We start from the raw sequence: 17808 nt of genomic DNA on the forward strand, positions 1-17808 counted from the left end.
ATCTTATCCTTGACAATATCAGAAATGTTATCTTTTTTTTTTTTTTTTTTTAAAGATGACGGGTAAGGGGATCTTAACCCTTGACTTGGTGTTGTCAGCACCACGCTCAGCCAGTGAGCGAACTGGCCATCCCTATATGGGATCCGAACCCTTGGCCTTGGTGTTATCAGCACCACACTCTCCCGAGTGAGCCACGGGCTGGCCCGAAAAGGTCCTATTCATTCTTGAACCAAGTAAGAAACATGTCTTTGACTTCAGAGGCTTATACTTAAGCAGTTGCCAGGTCTAACTACTACACAGAGATTAGGTGAAGTGATTCTTAAACCACTTAATCTTCAGAAGGCTAAACTTAAGTAGGTTAAAACCATGACTTTGGATACACCATATTTTTATAGGAAAAACTATGGACTTGAGTAAATATAGTTTTTTAATTTAAAATCTTCTGATTTTTAGACAAGTACTCTGACCATCATATTCATTATCTGTATAACAGTACTATTACAGAAATTGAAACAGTGATATAGAGTACTTAATTTTTTTAGTTTTCTGACTGTAATCTTAGTTTTTCAAGAGGACGGAATTGGTGATTTGAATTGGGTTGTAATGTTGTTTTTCTCTTAAATATTTGATTTGATTTTGACATTGATATATTATTTCATTGCCTACTCAACTATAATTTGCAAAACAAAAAAAATCAGGTGCTGGCCCGTGGCTTACTCTGGAGAGTGCGGTGCTGATAACACCAAGGCCATGGGTTCGGATCCTATATAGGGATGGCTGGTTTGCTCACTGGCTGGGTGTGGTGCTGACAACACCAAGCCAAGGGTTAAGATCCCCTTACCAGTCATCTTAAAAAACTTTTCTCCAGGGCCGGCCCGGTGGCGCACTGCTATAGTGCGCCGCTTGAGAAGCGCGGCGGCACTCCCGCCGAGGGTTCGGATCCCACATACAGACCGGCCGCTCACTGGCTGAGCGAGGGGCGGGAGCAACACCGAGGGTTGCGATCCCGTGGACGGTCCCGGTCCGGTACGGGCGTGACACTGAGGGTTGCGATCCGTTGCCGGTCACGAAAAAGGACAAAAAGGAAAAAAAAAAAAAAAACTTTTCTCCCTACCAAGTATACTCCCCCAGGGTGAAGGAAAATATATTTGTGGCTAATTGTGAGTAATTTTGTAGGAGATTTTATCTTCTCTTCAGAAATGGCGGGGGGTGGCATTTGAACTTTGTCAGTGGTGTGTTGTGACATAGGTCCCCTTATGAGGTCAAGGGTAAGTGTTTCTTTTATGGCAGTCATGGGTTCTCAGGGATCTGCTTAAACTTGCATATCCTTCTGACTAATTTTTTTCTTTTGTAGGACATCAGCAGCTCTATGACCAATAGCACAGCTGCCAGTAGACCCCCGGTCACCCTGAGGCTGGTGGTTCCTGCTAGTCAGTGTGGCTCTCTCATTGGAAAAGGTGGTTGCAAGATCAAGGAAATACGAGAGGTTGGTGACTTCTGTGCTCCTTTTAGAACTGTTCGGGCTGGGCAGTTTGCTCAGTTGGTTAGAGCACAGTGTTATAACTTGGGTTTGAATCCCTGCACTGGCCAGCCGCACCCCCAGGAAAAATAAATAGAACTGTTAGCTGTTTGTTCCAAATGTGACTCTATTAGCTCTTTGCATGGCTAGGAAAAGTTAGCATTTGATTAGGTGAAGATTTTAATTACAGTAACAGTCCTAGAGAGTTACAATTTAATTGTACTTTTTTTTTTTTTTTTTTTTTTTAAATGACCGGTAAGGGGATCTTAACCCTTATATAAAAAAAGCAGATTTTTTTTTTTTTTTTTTTTAAATGACCGGTAAGGGGATCTTAACCCTTGGCTTGGTGTTGTCAGCACCACGCTCACCCAGTGAGCTTAACCGGCCATCCCTATATGGGATCCGAACCCGTGGCTTTGGTGTTATCAGCACCGCACTCTCCCGAGTGAGCCACGGGCTGGCCCCTTCTATTTTCTTTTTAATTATGGAAGTTATATCGAATTATAGGAGTTTTTAATTGTGTCTAGGGGGTTATTGAATTTGGTGTTGGAATGAAACTTGGATGACTCCTAAAGGAAAACTAATTGGGAGTTTTGGGGAGCCTGTTGTACATGCCATGAGAGCTGAGATGTTGATTTTGTTAATCTGATGTATTACAAGCACTTGAAATGGCGCCTGGCTCATAGAATGAGCATGACATAAATTTGTTCTATAAAAGAATGAAAGGTGAGTGATATTTGTGGGGGTTTTTTTGGACACACAAAACTATCATTAGCTGAGAGGAAATTGTCTCTAGAAGGACTTTTTTCTCGAGAGCTGGTTAAATTTAGGCTGTTAATTCAGGTTTACTCTTCTCTTTCAGAGACTAATTTATTTTTAACTCCCATTAAACAGTACTATCTAGAATAAGAGAAGAGTGGGAAGGGAGAATGAAAGGGAAGATAGGAGATGGGATAAATATCTACTGAGTTTAAACTATAAAATTGCTTCTGGGAGGAATTGGAAGAGCATGAACTGTTTTTCTCTGATTTTGGATTTTTTTTACCCCAAAGAGTACAGGGGCTCAGGTCCAGGTGGCAGGGGATATGCTCCCCAACTCCACTGAGCGAGCCATCACTATTGCTGGCATTCCACAATCCATCATTGAGTGTGTCAAACAGATCTGCGTGGTCATGTTGGAGGTAAGCCCTCAGGCTCATGCTGAGAATGGGGGGAGGGTGATTCTGGGGACAGAGGGACTGATTTCTATATTTAGTAAGGCTAGAATTAGGTGAAGCTGTTAGATGTCTCCAGTGGGGGTTGGGAAAGAGGTTCCCTGAGTTCATATTTTCCTTCTCCAAGCTTTGATTTTTCTTACGGTCTTTAAGCAAAGAAACTGCTGAGCAGCAGTGGTCTTTTGGTTCACAGCAGTTCTAGCGGAGTTGGTTGCTAAGTGGAAAAAAGATGTGTTTGGTTTCCTGAGAAGTTGTTACCTTTTGAATAACATTGTCATGGTTAACTTTGATAACATTCTTTAATTTCTTGGTAGTTAATATCAGTAGAATAGAAAAATGTGTCCATGATGGTATTTCTGAATTACTTCTGAGGTCCTGGTAATATATTGTTCTGTTTAAGCAAAAGAATAGCTAAATTAAGGGAAGTTAAAGCTTTCTAGAGTTATCACATAGAGTTGCTCCCATATTGGTGAGAAAGAAAGTTTTCAAGGGGAATTTAGAAAAACCTTGATTAGGCCTTTAAACTGCTTATAGACAATGTCTGTGTTGTTCCAGACATAACATTTGGATACTTTATTCCCAATTTTCGTTTTATTTCCAATTCAGGCCAAAATGTGAGATCCTAAAAATTATCAGCTAAAATGTACATGTGTGCATACAGGTTTTTTATGTTCATTGATTTTATTTTAAAACAAATAGGGCTGGCTGGTTAGCTCAGTTGGTTAGAACAGTGTTATAACACCAAGGTCAAAGGTTTGGATCCCTATACCGAACAGCTGCCAAAAAACAAAAAAACGTAGAAATGGTGCTTAAGATTATTATGTGGGCATCTGCATTGATGAGAATTAGTGTGAGCCGTATAGTCCACAGACTGTCTTACTGCTTTAAAGGCAAATAACTGCAAACAATTTGAGATTAGATCTAGCCAGAGACAACTTGGTAGGTGAGGGGATGGATATAATATTTTTTAATTTAACTGACCTGTGTGAGCAAAAGCCACACAGCTGAAGCAGCTTTGAAACCTTATCTCTCTTTGTTTTTTTCCCCTCTGACTCTCTCCCAGTCCCCCCCGAAGGGCGTGACCATCCCGTACCGGCCCAAGCCGTCCAGTTCTCCGGTCATCTTTGCAGGTGGTCAGGTAAGAAAATTCTTATTGGTGGGCTGGAATGAACTGAGATAATAATTGAAACGTCACCTTTGACAGCAGCACACCAAGCCACTCTGCATGCTTGCTGAAACCTGTACTCTGACCATAGTTTGACCTGCTTTTAGCTTTATTTTTGTACGGGGGGAAGAAGCTATGAATGCCAAGCCCTTATTTAATTTGTAGCAGGCAATGGAAATTTTGTAGGCACTCAGAAGAGGTTGTTTATTTGGTAATTTAAAGTGGGTTGGGTTAGAAGAAAGAGTTAAATTGCTTAGGTGTCACTACATCTCTCCCTACCCTGACCCCATCCAAGCTTTTATATGCGTGGGTTGATCTTTAGAGGTCTGAATAAAGGTAGCAAAGAGTTGGACCTCTGAAGGAGATTCTGGATGGTGGTCTCAAAATTGGGGGATCCTGAACTTGAGTGTCCTACAAACTTCCCGTTCCTTCACTTCACCTCCCCTACTCCTACCCTTCACTCCCAGACTCCAGTGTGTTGTCCCCCAGGCTCTTAACCTCATAAACACTGGTTTGAACCCACATGGCATACTGAAATTAGCCGGGGTAAGAGTTCAGCGTGCAAGAATAGACGGGGGAGAGTATGTTGGGCTGTGGTGCTCTGACCTTTGGTGTTAGGAGTAAGAACACCAAAGCACCCCCTTTGGCTTCTCTCTGCTCCTTCCTCACCAACCTGAACTCTTGATCTTTGGCACATGGTTTATTCTGAAGTTAGATTTTGATGACAGGAGCAGCGATCAGGTAGTCTTATGCTTTGTTGGTTACTATATGAGGAGTAGGTAGGTCAGTTTTTAAAATACTGGGATTCAGGTTGAAGTAATGATTTAAATTTTCGTAGCTGCCTAAGCAAGTTCATTGCTGAAAAGTGCCTTTTCCCACTTGGGGCTGGCCTGTTAACAAGTATATTTATTCAGGTAGTTTCATCTTACTTGTGTTTGATCTGGTAGCCATTTAGAGGGGACGTCCATCTCATGCACATTCTATTGAATTGACATAAAACTGAACATGTTTTTTGGGACTTAGTTTGTCATGTAGTTCTGGGAGATTTCACAAGAAGTTAATCATGTCATTGTTAACCTTGAGATGATTTAGTATCTTGCTTTTAGCACTAGCCTTGTTAAAACTGGTTTGGTCAAGGGCTCTCAGTCGATCTGGATAGGCAGAATAAGCAAAGCCTTGAGTCAGTGCAGCCAGGAGGGTTAGCCTTAGGAGTATTCCCATCTCCCAGGAACTTCATGTTCCTGCTTTTCTGGATTCTTGCACTCCCATTTGAAATTTTAAAGAGTCCCATGCCGCATGATAGCGCTCTTCTCTACTTAAAATTCTTCCTTCTCTTTCTTCTCTCACCAGCCCTCCTTCCCCTTCATACCTCTTTGCTTCCCTACCCTATCCCACCCCTCTCTCCCTCCCCTTTATTTAGTTGACCTCTAAAAGCTTGCAGCTTCTTTGATGAGTGGCCCTGTCATGGATCATTCCCATGGGGGCCTTTTTAAATGGACCAGTTCATACAATGTCCACAGATGGACCCCTGTGTCTTTTGTTCACTGGTGGCAAAGTGGGCTCTGTAGGGGTTCAACTTAATCGCACACTGACCAGGAGCTGGCATCAGCTCTGTTGCCCCACCCCTTCGTTCGTACTGAAAATAGCCCAATTGTGCAGTGTGAAATCTGCCACTAGGTAACTTTTTTTTTTTTTTAACTCACTGATTTGCAGCTCGTTTCAAATTGTGTTGTGAGCTCCTTTTTAAAGGAAAAAAATAAACAACTTTTTTTGTGTGAATTTCATGCTGGTGACAAGGTGCCGGATTGACAGCCCTGGAGACTGAAATCCTCTATTTATCCACAGGACAGGTACAGCACAGGCAGCGACAGTGCGAGCTTTCCCCACACCACCCCGTCCATGTGCCTCAACCCTGACCTGGAGGGACCACCTCTAGAGGTGAGAGGGGATGTTCAGTCTCCAAGGCTCACTCAATCCTTCCGCCTCAGCTGAGACTGCCAACATGCGGGGGGCCAGTGGCGCTGGTGATTTTTGTGCTGTGGACACCACCTGTCCACGGAGACCTGGACTGACCCCCCCACCTCATTTCACACAGGCCGCGTAGCCCACCAGATGGTAACACCAACTCTTTTTTTAATTTTTTTTTTCTTTTTTTCTTTTTTCTTTTTGGTTCAACCCCTCTTCCCCTTCTCCCACTCCTCCCACCCCATTTTCACCTTCCTCCTACCCCCCCACCTGGGTGCACTTTTGGAGTTACTGGCCACTGTGATGTGAGAAGCTTCACATCCTGTTAACCAGCCACTCCTTCCTTCCCTTCCTGTTCCCTTTTCCTTTCCTCCTTGTCCCCCACCCCATTGCCCTGAAGACCCAGCTCCCTTTTCGGGAGGTATGGTGTGGGGGGAGGAGGGCTCAATGGGAGCTGCAAGTGCCTTGTATGGAGGGGAGGTGGGAGAAGGCAGGACTTAGAACACTGATTTCTGTGTCCCTGTGGTCAGCTCCCTAGTGTTAGGGACCTGGCTAGCTTCCAGTGCATTTAAGGTCTTTAGTTAGATGTAGAGAAAAATAAGATAAGGAAAGGGAAATGTTTCAAAACATGCCATGTAGGTTTGTGCAGGTACACATCCTTCTAGTCACCATAATTGGTAGATGGGTTGGGGTGGTGAGGGAAGAGCATTTTTCTTCCTAGGCTATCTTATACACAGGGAGGAAGAGGGTGGCTTGGTCAATCGAGGCATTGCTTAATCTCACTTCCCCACATTTTCATTAAGATAAAGATATGTATATTTTGCTTTTGATTGCAGGGAACTTGGCTACCTTTATAGAATCCCTGAAGTAAAATCATTATATTTAGGGTTCAAAGAAGGCCAACTCGGGTCTGACTGTATTTGTGAGATTCCATCTACTGCCTCAATCCTTGGCCTCCCCATTCTGTAGTTCAACTCTGGCTTCCTGGCTAGTTGAAATCTGTCTTTTTCCCCCCACTGGGTGGCTGTCCGTGATTGGTTTTTAATAGGAACTGTTTTCCTCCTTTTGTAGGCCTATACCATTCAAGGACAGTATGCCATTCCACAGCCAGATGTAAGTTTTGTTTTCACTTGTTTTAAAAAGCTCCCTCTCCCATCCAAAATTGTCTTCCTTCTTTCTCCCAAATAGCCAGAAGTGAGTTGGGTCTTAAACATTTATATTAAGTTGTTTTCATCACAAGGTGATCTCTGTATTTTGGCCCTTAAATAACAAATGGGCATAATAGCACCGTGTTTGGCTTTCGACATTTAACCCCTGGAAATTACAATCCAGCAGACTATTAGTTTTTACTTTTCCCCCGTGTTTCAGATTATTGTCTAAAAGAGAAGTGTTCCATGGTATGTTGTCATTTGTTCGCTCAGGTTTAAATAGATAGTAAACTGTCCCTGCATGGAGTCCTCTTTTCCATGGGTGGAGTGGGAGGTTGGGTTTGCCCTTGGGTACCCCTCAATCTGAGGTGACAATTTAAAAAGCATTTGGAGGGGTGGGAAAGGAGCTTATTTACACAGCGAGGGATAGGAAGTTGAACCTTGGGAATTCAACTCAATAAAACCTCTCTTGCTACTAAAAACTCCTATTTTAAAAGTATTAGTATTTAGACTTTTTTTAAGAGCACTCCTTTCTGCACTTTTTCCTTGTCCTTACTAACCTTTTCAGGTGCTGAGCATTAGACTTGGGGAAGTTGAATTTGTCTTTTGGTTAGTGGTAGGCCCCAAGAGAGGGGAAGTAGACCTGAAGAGGGATTATTTTACAGTAGCCAGGACAGTTTATATAGATGAAGAAAAATAGCTGTAGAAGTCAGTGGTGGTGGTAGGGACTAAACCCAGTTTGGCTTCTTAACCTCTCTCCTCCTTGCAGTCTCCCTGCCCCCCTCATCTCCTTCCCTCTTCCCAATACTGATGGAACCCTGCATGGTGTGTTTTCCCTAGCACCACTGCAAAGTTTGTTTACCTAGCCTGTCTGTGCTTGTCCCTGGGGCAACTGTTGCAATGGCTGAAAACACCTTCATTAAAAAGCCCACCAGGGGATTGTTGTTGGGCGGGGCTGTTGCTGTTCTTTTCACACATCCAAGCATTCATTCTCTTATACTGACACTCTTTCTATTTCTAACCCTTACCCTTCATATTCTGCCCATCCCCAGGATTGTAATGTAAGCCCCACTCCTGCCCTCCGTTGTAGTTTGAGTAGTAGGAGTCAACTTTGGGGATCAAGAGCTCCACATTTTCAAATTTAAATGTGCTTGAGCCTTGACTCTGTTACTCTTCTAATGCCAACCTCTCCTATTTCCTCCCTGCAGTTGACCAAGCTGCACCAGTTGGCAATGCAACAGTCTCATTTTCCCATGACGCATGGCAACACCGGATTCAGTGGTATGGATACCTCAGTGTTTATTTCTGTAAGGTGTAGTGCAAGACAGAGGCCAGTCCAAGGTCTCAGCTTGACATCTGTTTAACACAAACTTCATTGCCCAGCATCCTGCTGGTTTAAACTTGCCTGTCTACTACTATGGCTAAACCCAAGGAGGTAATGTGTTTGTTAACGTGGTTTTCATTTGGGGTGAGTTATTCTAAAAGAAAAAAAAAGGCCCTGGAAGGTTTGGGGTTGAGGTCTGGGGATGCTTTTCAGACAAAGGGTAGGCTGATATTTCTTCTAACCCGTCCTGACTGCTGCCCCCTTGATCTGATCAGCATCTCCTTTCTCTCCACCAGCTATTCACAAATTTGGGTAGATACAATCCATTTGTGCCAAATTGTATAGTGTGTTTTGTTTTGGTTTTGTTTTGTTTTTTGGGGCTTTTTTTTTCTGTATAAGGAATAACTTGTCCGATAGGGTTAGGATGAGACCACCAAACTCATTTTCACTTGTATCTTAACAGGCATTGAATCCAGCTCTCCAGAGGTGAAAGGCTATTGGGGTAATGACTAAAAAAAAAAAAAAAATGTAGTATTCTACTGTTATATTAATAAACTGGTGGGAGTCTTGTTTCACTGCCCATGAACCAAACCAGCAACATGCACATGGCAGAGAGGAGCTGAGAGAGCAAAGGGGTGGGCCTGGTGCCCCCTAGGGTCCTTGATGGATCTGGCCAACTCCCTTCTAAAAACATTGAGACCAGCAGCCACAGCTGAGAGCAGGACTAGGCTTGAGGGTTAGCCAGCTGGCTTGGTTCAGTCCAGGTGTCTATAGATGAGTATGTGAGTATGGGTGTTTGCTGATGGGTTTGGTTTTTTTTCTTTTCTTTTCTTTTCTTTTTTTTCTTTTGAAAACAAAGTGAAAGCTAGAAGAAATTATTGAGCAAAAAGACAGGGAATAAATTTGGAGAAATGACCTCCCCTCACCTGACTGCCATTTTATTCTGACCTTCAAGTCTAGGTTAGGAGGATGGGGTGGAGGGGTGTTAATTTGATACAGGTATATTTAAAGCAACTGTGCATGTGTGCCAAAAGTCCATGGTACCCATTAATAGGCATAATATTGGCATTGGTGCTAGTGAGCATCGGGTGAGATAAAATTGCAACACAATAGCAGTAAATCCTAAGCAGAAAGGGGTAGAAGTACAGAAGGACTTGATGTTTAGATTTTGGTCCTGTTTGAGGATATCACATTCCCTTGTCCCTTGCTTCCGTCTCCCTGCCCCTGATAGGCTGGGCTTTACAGGAAATGGCATGAAATCAGCTCTTCTAAATGTACAGAAGAACCTTTCCAGCATTACTTCTACACCCCTCACCCCTTTCCTCCTTGGAGGCTTCCAAGTTAGTGATGAATCCCAACAGCCAATGCTGGGTTTCCAGTTTATTTCCTTCTGATAGTTTAATGTGCAAACAAGTGAGGTTTTGAATGCTGTGCATTAAACTTTCTTGCTCTCTTCTGTCTTTTAGCAGGTTTGGATGCATCTGCTCAGACTACTTCTCATGAACTCACCATTCCAAATGATGTAAGTGTAGTTAAATTGCATGAGATGAACATAAGAGAATTGGTTTTAAAAACAAGTCTTTTTAGCAGTGTCCTGCTACTTGTAAGCCCTAGGGAAAGAGAATGGGAATTTTTAAAGTATGTGGAATTCTGAATACAAACTTGATATAGAAAGTTGATAAAACTTCTGTGTGAGGTATCATGAAACAGAAAGAACCTTCTTTGTCTCAAATAGAAATTCCTATTTGCCTTCATTTTTTGTATAGTCCTGAAGCCTTATCAAAGCATTTGGGGGCAGTGGTCCTTGAATGTTAGGTCTGCATTGTCTAACATGGCAGTCACTAATCACATGTGGCTATTTAAATTGAGAATAATGAAAATAGTAAATTCAGTTCCTTAGTCTCATTAGCCACACTTCAGGTATTCAGTAACCAGCTATTTACTGTTTACAGTATTGGACAGTGCAAATATAGACCAATTTTTTACCTTTTCCCAAGGAAAAGGCTTTATTAGCCAGGATTTTTGCCAGTGTGGTAAGGGTGGTAATCATGGCAGGATGAGTTTAAGCATCTTTGCAGCCAAAAGCTGAAGGACCTTTATTCCATCTCATTTAACTCGTTTATTATCATCTTGGCTCTGGTTTATTTTGGCTTTAGAGTTAATACTCTGAGGACAGAAATAATGAGCTAATGCTTAGGAGTTGGTTAGCTCTGACCTGTGGTGGTCAGACAGAATAGGTCAAGAGTTGAGATGGGATCTATAACGTGTGGGTTTTTTTTTTTTTTTTAAAGATAAGGTAAGGGGATCTTAACCCTTGACTTGATGTTGTCTAACCGGCCATCCCTATATGGGATCTGAACAGGTGGCCTTAGTGTTATCAGCACCACACACTCCTGAGTGAGCCATGGGCCGGCCCCTATAACTCGTTTTTTGATCAGGAGTGTACCAGTGAAGAGTGCGGGATGCAGGTAGAAGTTTCCATTGCTGTGTTCTTGGCCCTAAAGTGTAGAAGCTAGAGATGGGATGGAATTCTTGGACCTAGCTACGTAACTCTTCTTAATTTGATGTGCCTTGTTTTTCTCCCTTAAGTTGATTGGCTGCATAATCGGGCGTCAAGGCGCCAAAATCAATGAGATCCGTCAGATGTCTGGGGCGCAGATCAAAATTGCGAACCCAGTGGAAGGATCTACTGATAGGCAGGTTACCATCACTGGATCTGCTGCCAGCATTAGCCTGGCTCAATATCTAATCAATGTCAGGTAAGGTTGCCCTACTTTGTATCTTATTAATGCCAATACAGTAATGTGTGTGTTGGGGAAAGCTGCGATATATTATTAAATATGGGATTACTTAGGGGATGGGTAGAGACGGCCAAAAAATTTTTAAGGTCTAGCCCTTCTTTCTTCCATCTTTATTGTAGCAGAAAAAGTAACCAGATTGCAGTAAGTTTTCATGGTGTAGAGAGCATAGATTGCTTTCATTTGACTTGGTGGTTTTGGCAGTGGAAGAGATGGCATATGTCTTTGCTAGTAGGACAGTCCTCTGCCTCAAGGACCCATAAAATCAAATATGGGTCCCTCTTGTATATGTCATACCAGTATCACTTTCACTGATTTGGTTTGGGAATCAAAGCACTCTTAATTGAAATAAGAATAAAGGAGTAATGTAACAGCAAGACAGTTTCGTGGAGGCAGCCATTACCATTTATTTTGAATCCCCCCCCCCCCTTTCAGATTGTAAATGTGTTTCTATTGTCGAGAGCTTGTGGGAAAGGGGAGTCATAGATATTGGAATGTTTCAGAAATGCCAAGTGTGTTTTCTATCTCACCCTTCCCCCCAATTTCATCACTTAATGACTTCTGAGGTTTTCTTTCATTTATCAGTTCTAGCTAACTTTACATTCACTATTGTAGGATGACTGTTCACATGTTTCTTGTTTTCTCAGATCATATGCTTAAGTCGTGTTCTTAGTTTTTACTAACATTTTAAGCTAGTGTTAGCCCATTTCTCAAGGGGCTTAGCTATCCCATTTGAGGACAATGTTGTATTATTGTCATTTACTTCTCTCATAAAGATTTGGTCTCTTGAGCATAAAGGTTTTATATGAACTCCTGAATCCTAGTGCAAGGGAAAGGAATTCATAAGTATGAAGTCTATATTGTTGTCATGCTCGTACTGCCCATGTATTTATGCCATGGTCTTTTATCCCTAGTTAAGAATGTATCAATTCCCCAGTAGTGGTTCTGACTTTTGCCTTGAGGGTACTACTAATCTTTATGTAGAACAAACTTTTCTACACATCAAGTCCTTAATGTTCAGAGTGAAATGGCAGTAAGCTTTTGCACAGATGCTGTTGGCAAAGATTTGTTTTCTTGGTTCTAGTTGAGGTATTGAAAAGGGCTCTTAAGTGACAAGAATCATATTCTTGGAAGCTGGAAATTGTTTTCTTCTGCCTTGAGTACGCTTGCCCTGAACAGTTTAAATTGTGACTGTTTAGATGTGACCTGCTTGCTTGGCCCCTGTACTTCAGTGGCTGCATTGTAAGGAAGCAGAATTTCTCTGCTTAGAGTCACTATTTTTAGGATGATTCTTACTGAGTAGGGTCATCCTATCTAATGAAAGTGTCAAGGCTATGGATTTGGGTCAGAGCTTTTTAAGGCTTCATCATATACCAAAGCAGGGACTATACATGCACAAAGCTTACTTACTCTTTGCTTTCTCATCTTGGCCCAGTTTGAATGTAAAAATCAAACTAGTTAGTTTTATTATTACTACTAGGCAAGAGAGATTTCTCTGCTTTCATTTATGGATTCTGAGCATTTCTGCTGTCTCGAGTTTTCATGGTGGCAGTCTGGGTCCTTCCTATAGTTAGTTGATTGCTGTATTCTACTATTTTATGGATTGCAACTGTCCCTGGACATAGGTAAAGAAAATGGAGCCTTCCTGCCCTTGAAGAGAGAGCCTTCTGGGGTATATTGTGTAGACAGACTTCAGGAAATATCTGCAGTTCTGGCTTAGAATTATTTGGAGTTTATTTTAGGAGTAGAAGTGACAGTATTTTTGCTTTTTAAACGTGAATTTTTTGGTAGTGCTTCAGTTTCTCTCTTCTAGTTCTGAAAGGTCCATATTAGATGTATGGTCAGTTAGAAACAAAGAGCCTTTTATATTCACCATCACCTCCTACCAGAAAAGCTTCTCTAGTTCTTATCTACACTTCTGTTCTCAGCTTTTTTTTTTTTTTTTAATAAATGCTACATTTGTAGTGACCTACTTTGTACTCTTGCCCCTTTCTATCCTAATATATTCATTTGCTGTGGAGATATAAACAGACTTTAATATAATTACAGGGAAAAATTTTTTAAATTCTGATTAACATTTAAAGCTTCACAAGCAATATTTCTTCCTTGTTTGGAGATAGATGAGTACACTTTCATTTTCTACCTGAAATTATTCCTTTCTGACTTCTGGGTTGGGTCAGTGAATGTGAGAAATATGGAAATATGTGCTTTGTGTGATTTCTTTTCTCAGTCTGTCAACTTTTTCTTCACCATAGCAGTTTTTGTGTTTTTTTTTTGTTTGTTTGTTTTTGGGTTTTTTTGGCAGCTAGCCGGTATGGGGATCTGAACCCATGATCTTGTTGTTTGTTATAAGGCTGTGCTCTAACCAACTCGAGCTAACCGGCCAGCCCTCAGCAGTTTTAAATAGCATTGTGGAATGGGAAGTGGCAAAGTGTACATATTCGGGGGTGGGATGCAGGCTAAAAGAGCTTGTCACAAGTTGACATTAGGTCTTCCTAATTGGCAACCAGAGACACTGATATAACTGAAGCAGTTTTTGTCCTGTACTTTTTTTCCCTTTTGTGGTCTTCCCTTCCACCCACCCTTTTTTTTTTGTTCCTTTTTTCCTCTGTTACAGTTTAGAAAACGCTAAACCCTCCTCCCAGGCAGCCTCCGTCACGATCCCTGATCACCTCAGCATCAACCTCTCTCAACCCTCCACCCCTTCTTCTTCTTCTTCTTCCTCCTCCACCACCACCCCCTCGCTCGCCACAGCGGGGACCTCCGAAGCACCCTCCAGCCTCCCCAACCCTCTTCCGACCGCCCCTTGTGTCTCCAGTCTGCTTGGCATGAAACCCATCCCTCTCCTGGCTCTAAATGTTGTGTCTGCTGCTAAGGGTACTGGGGCTTCAGCTGCCACCACCACCACCACTGCCGTGCCATGTGTAACTAACAAACTGAAAGGCGAGAAACAGAGATTCTCCCCGTACTGATTGCATATCTTGAGGTGCCTCCTCAAATATTTCTTGGTTTGTTTTGTTTTCCTTTGTTAACATTGATGAGAATCAAACTATTGTGAGCTTGTAACTGTTTCCTTTTTACTACTATGGGGGATAACTGGGTGGGGGTGGGGGAATTGGTAACCCTTGTTTAGGTCATTTCAACTGAGTGCCTGTTTCAGAGTCTGACTTGTTGAATTCTTTATCTAGAGCCACAGTTCTTGATCTTCTTTCTCATTCTGTTACCTTTTTTTTGTAGCATTATTCTGCCTTGCAATATAACAATGTGTTAGGCTCTGTGTTAATGAATAAAAGCTTCTCCGTTAATTCTTTTTTTTTTTTTTTTTTTTAATTATTTGATGGTTAAGCTATCAGCAGGCCGCCTTGGCCAGATTTGTGTTTCTAGCTATAATAAAGTTGCCACAGTAAGAACCTTAGTTCACCGTGTGCTGTGAAGGGTGAAGGGTAAAGGGTGGGAGCTTGTGACCTGTGGCTACTCACCTAGGAAATCTATACAACTGACTTGGGCCTTTTTGTGTCCTGGGTTAATTTTATAATCCTTTGTCAATATTCCCACAAACAGAGATGGGCTTGTGGCAGTTTAGATACTGAGGGTCCATCATAATGGGCAAGAAACTTCGTTAGTGAAGAAATCTGTCTGACTTCTCATATCCCTTACCTTGCCAACAGTAGCAGGTAATAAGGGTGTCTGTCCCAGGCTACTGTTTTCCTCTGGTGAGTGGTTACTGTATCTCTTCCAAGGCATATATACAAAGAACTTACTTCTTTACCCAGAACGGGAAGGCAAGGTGGAATAAATCTAATAAAGTTAGGCAGCTTCTGCCTGCATTCTTGAACTAGCATTACCCTTCTTTCTGTGACATTAAGTTGATCTTGAACAACCAACCCGTGATATTGCCCAAAACTTGACAAGATACTGTCCAGTCATTCTAAACCAAGTATCACACGTCTCCAAGTTCCTATACTCTTCTATTCTCTGCCTAGCCTTCTCTGTCCCCACCAACACTATCATGAGTAGGAAATTACGTGCTTAGATTTGGAAAGAATCTTATAGATCAACTAATCTGTAACTCGTAAATACTCTCATTTAATAGATAAAGAGGCACTAAGAGAATTTAAATTTGTAGATCATATGAGTGACTAGCCAGAACTAACAACTTGTGCTTTATTTTTACTCAGCGTACTTAACCTCCTTGAAGCCTTACTCTTTTTTTTTTTAATCCCAAAATGGGACAGATGTCTCCCGTAAAAGAGTAGAAATGCTTTAGGTTTATGATAGGAGGCCTCTGATATTCTTCCATTCAGTTAGGGCACTGAAAGTATATGATCTTCCCAGGGCATTAGAGAACTCAGTATAGAGATTTTTCCCTGATACCTCTTCCCACATCCCCTTTGGTTGATGTTAAAAAACAAAACAAAAATAACTGCTCATGAGTATTTCAAGGTATTATCTCATTCTCTGGTGGTATTGTGACCCCTCCATCCCAGATTGGGCCTGTGAATTAGTGTTACATGCCCCAAGTCTGCATGAAGGATTGGATGGGCAAACATAATTGTCCAGGTAGGAGTTTTCTTGTCGCTCCTTTATCATTTGGTCTGGCTCACCCCTGGCAAGCTCCTGTAGTTAGGGGTCATGCTGATAACTGTCTTCCCCTACAGACATGGTTTTTATTGTCTAGTTCTTGGTTGGAAGGTTTCTTAATCTAATGAATATTCCCTATGGAAGGATTGCTGGGAAGGAATTCAGATGTTTAAGGGGCTGTCATCACCATCCCCAAAGGTATTTGGTGTTTAAATTTTTTAAATGCTTAGAGCTCCCTCATGTGGTCCTTCTAGAGTCCCTAACGTATTTATGGTTGAGTTTTCCCATCTTTTAGCCCTCACCTCCACCCCATCTGTGCAGATCCCTGCTCAGGCTTGGTATATGTTCTGGACAATTCTTTTTGGAATTCTTTGATGCCAGAGTGTTACCACCTTCTTGCATGAACTTAATTTTTTTAGGTCCCAAACCTAAACTATGTTCAGCAGTTCCTTTCTTGGACCTTTGGTTTCCACTGAACCCTTTCATTAAGGGCCTGTTGTTTACCTTGCCCAAGGTATTTTGAGGTTGGCAAGAATTTGAACCCTTTTAAAAACTAAATATTCCCCTTCATACCGTGGTGGAGAAACCATTTCTCACTTTAAAGTAAACATAGTTTATAGTTGAAGGACTGTTCAATTTATTGGCCCTTAGTTTTCTCCCTTCTGGCCAGCTTTTGCTTTTGTATTGTTGTGTAAGGGATACAATACAGATTGTGTGACCAGACTCCATAAATAGGTTATACTGGTCACTATAAACCTTTAAAAACTTTATGAACTGAAACTGAGTCTTACACATTTAGTTTTATTCAAAATGGGAGCTACATCTTCTCACTATCTAGTATCACGGAAGCATGCTAAATGCATACATACCTTTCTCTCAAAGCCCTAAATTGGATTCCAGGGCCTCAAATGACCCATTTGAAGCAAAAAGGCATAATATATAGCTAGGTATGTTTGGTTGGAGGATTTGGCGTGACAAGACCACTACTGATTTATGAGAATCTAGAGAGAGCTAGGGAGTTGAAACGTTACTATTTTACCACTTTTAAGTCCTTAAAATTAGGTTTGAAAACAATGGATTGAGCATAGTACTTGCCCTATAGTTATTCTATTTGCTGTTCCTTTTAACATGCCTTAGCATTTAAAAACTGTTATCTCTTAATAGTAGTAGCCTTCACATTGATAGAGAAACCCAGGGCTATTCTACAGTAAAGGCTTCTTTGATTTGTCTCAGTGTTAACCTCATGGGGCTACTTTGAGGTAAATATTTCTTTCCTAAACTGGTATCCTATCAGCAGTTTTGGGGGAGTTAAAATACTCAGTGATGAAGAAACATTGTGTGCATTGTGACCCTCTAAGAGGAGGCTTTTAGTGAGTGGCATATTTTCAGAATATGTTTAACATCTCCCACAAAGGTTCCAAATAACATAGGTAGAGCACCTTGGTTACCAATTATATCTCACTTTCCTTCAGTTATGAGGTAATTTGCCTCAGGAAGCTTGGATTGCAGGGGTTAGAGAATCATGGTACTTGGTTTATCCGAGAAACCTTAAAATTTCTTCATCGATACTCTCCTTCACATTTCCAAACCAGGCTGATAGTTTTAGAGGTGAGGTGTAGCTGGGCCTTGGGAAAACTAACTGAGTTCTTGTTTCTTGTTACAGGCTTTCCTCGGAGACGGGTGGCATGGGGAGCAGCTAGAACAATACAGATTCATCCATAATCCCTTTCTGCTGTTCACCACCACCCATGATCCATCTGTGTAGTTTCTGAACAGTCAGCGATTCCAGGTTTTAAATAGTTTGTAAATTTTCAGTTTCTACACACTTTATCATCCACTCATGATTTTTTTAATTAAAGCGTTTTAATTCCTTTCTCTGTTCAGCTGTTAATGCTGAGATCCATATTTAGTTTTATAAGCTTCTCCCTGTTTCCTTTCATTTGTTGTTTTGTCGTGAGTTTTTCTGTTTGACATGGAAATGTAAGAGTTGAATGTTAATACATTTCTGTTTAGTTATGTAATGTCAGGAAGTTTTCAAAAAAATTAGAAGATGGACTGGAAAAATAAACTCCTTAATGAGAGGAGATAAAACAT

The 17808-nt window shown here is 41.5% G+C and overlaps 1 protein-coding gene across 19 annotated transcripts in view; it reads left to right on the forward strand.

Moving 5' to 3' along the window:
• Positions 1-17589, forward strand: part of PCBP2 (poly(rC) binding protein 2) — a 22840-nt gene extending 5251 nt beyond the window's left edge. The window contains exons 6-15 of one of the 19 annotated variants that reach the window (XM_008575821.1): positions 1355-1486; positions 2572-2700; positions 3797-3871; positions 5744-5836; positions 6935-6976; positions 8220-8292; positions 8799-8837; positions 9802-9857; positions 10925-11094; positions 17378-17589. In XM_008575821.1, the coding sequence (XP_008574043.1) occupies positions 1355-1486; positions 2572-2700; positions 3797-3871; positions 5744-5836; positions 6935-6976; positions 8220-8292; positions 8799-8837; positions 9802-9857; positions 10925-11094; positions 17378-17414 (846 nt within the window). In that variant the 3' untranslated portion in view covers positions 17415-17589. Of the gene's footprint in view, positions 1-1354; positions 1487-2571; positions 2701-3784; positions 3872-5743; positions 5837-6934; positions 6977-8219; positions 8293-8798; positions 8838-9801; positions 9858-10924; positions 11095-13750; positions 14549-17377 lie in introns of those variants that run through there. The other 18 variants (XM_008575740.1, XM_008575745.1, XM_008575815.1 and 15 more) reach the window with 18 other exon arrangements.
• The last annotated feature ends 219 nt before the right edge of the window (positions 17590-17808 follow it).

The sequence above is a fragment of the Galeopterus variegatus genome, unplaced genomic scaffold (assembly GCF_000696425.1).
Source record: "Galeopterus variegatus unplaced genomic scaffold, G_variegatus-3.0.2 Scaffold60, whole genome shotgun sequence".
Taxonomy (NCBI): domain Eukaryota; kingdom Metazoa; phylum Chordata; class Mammalia; order Dermoptera; family Cynocephalidae; genus Galeopterus; species Galeopterus variegatus.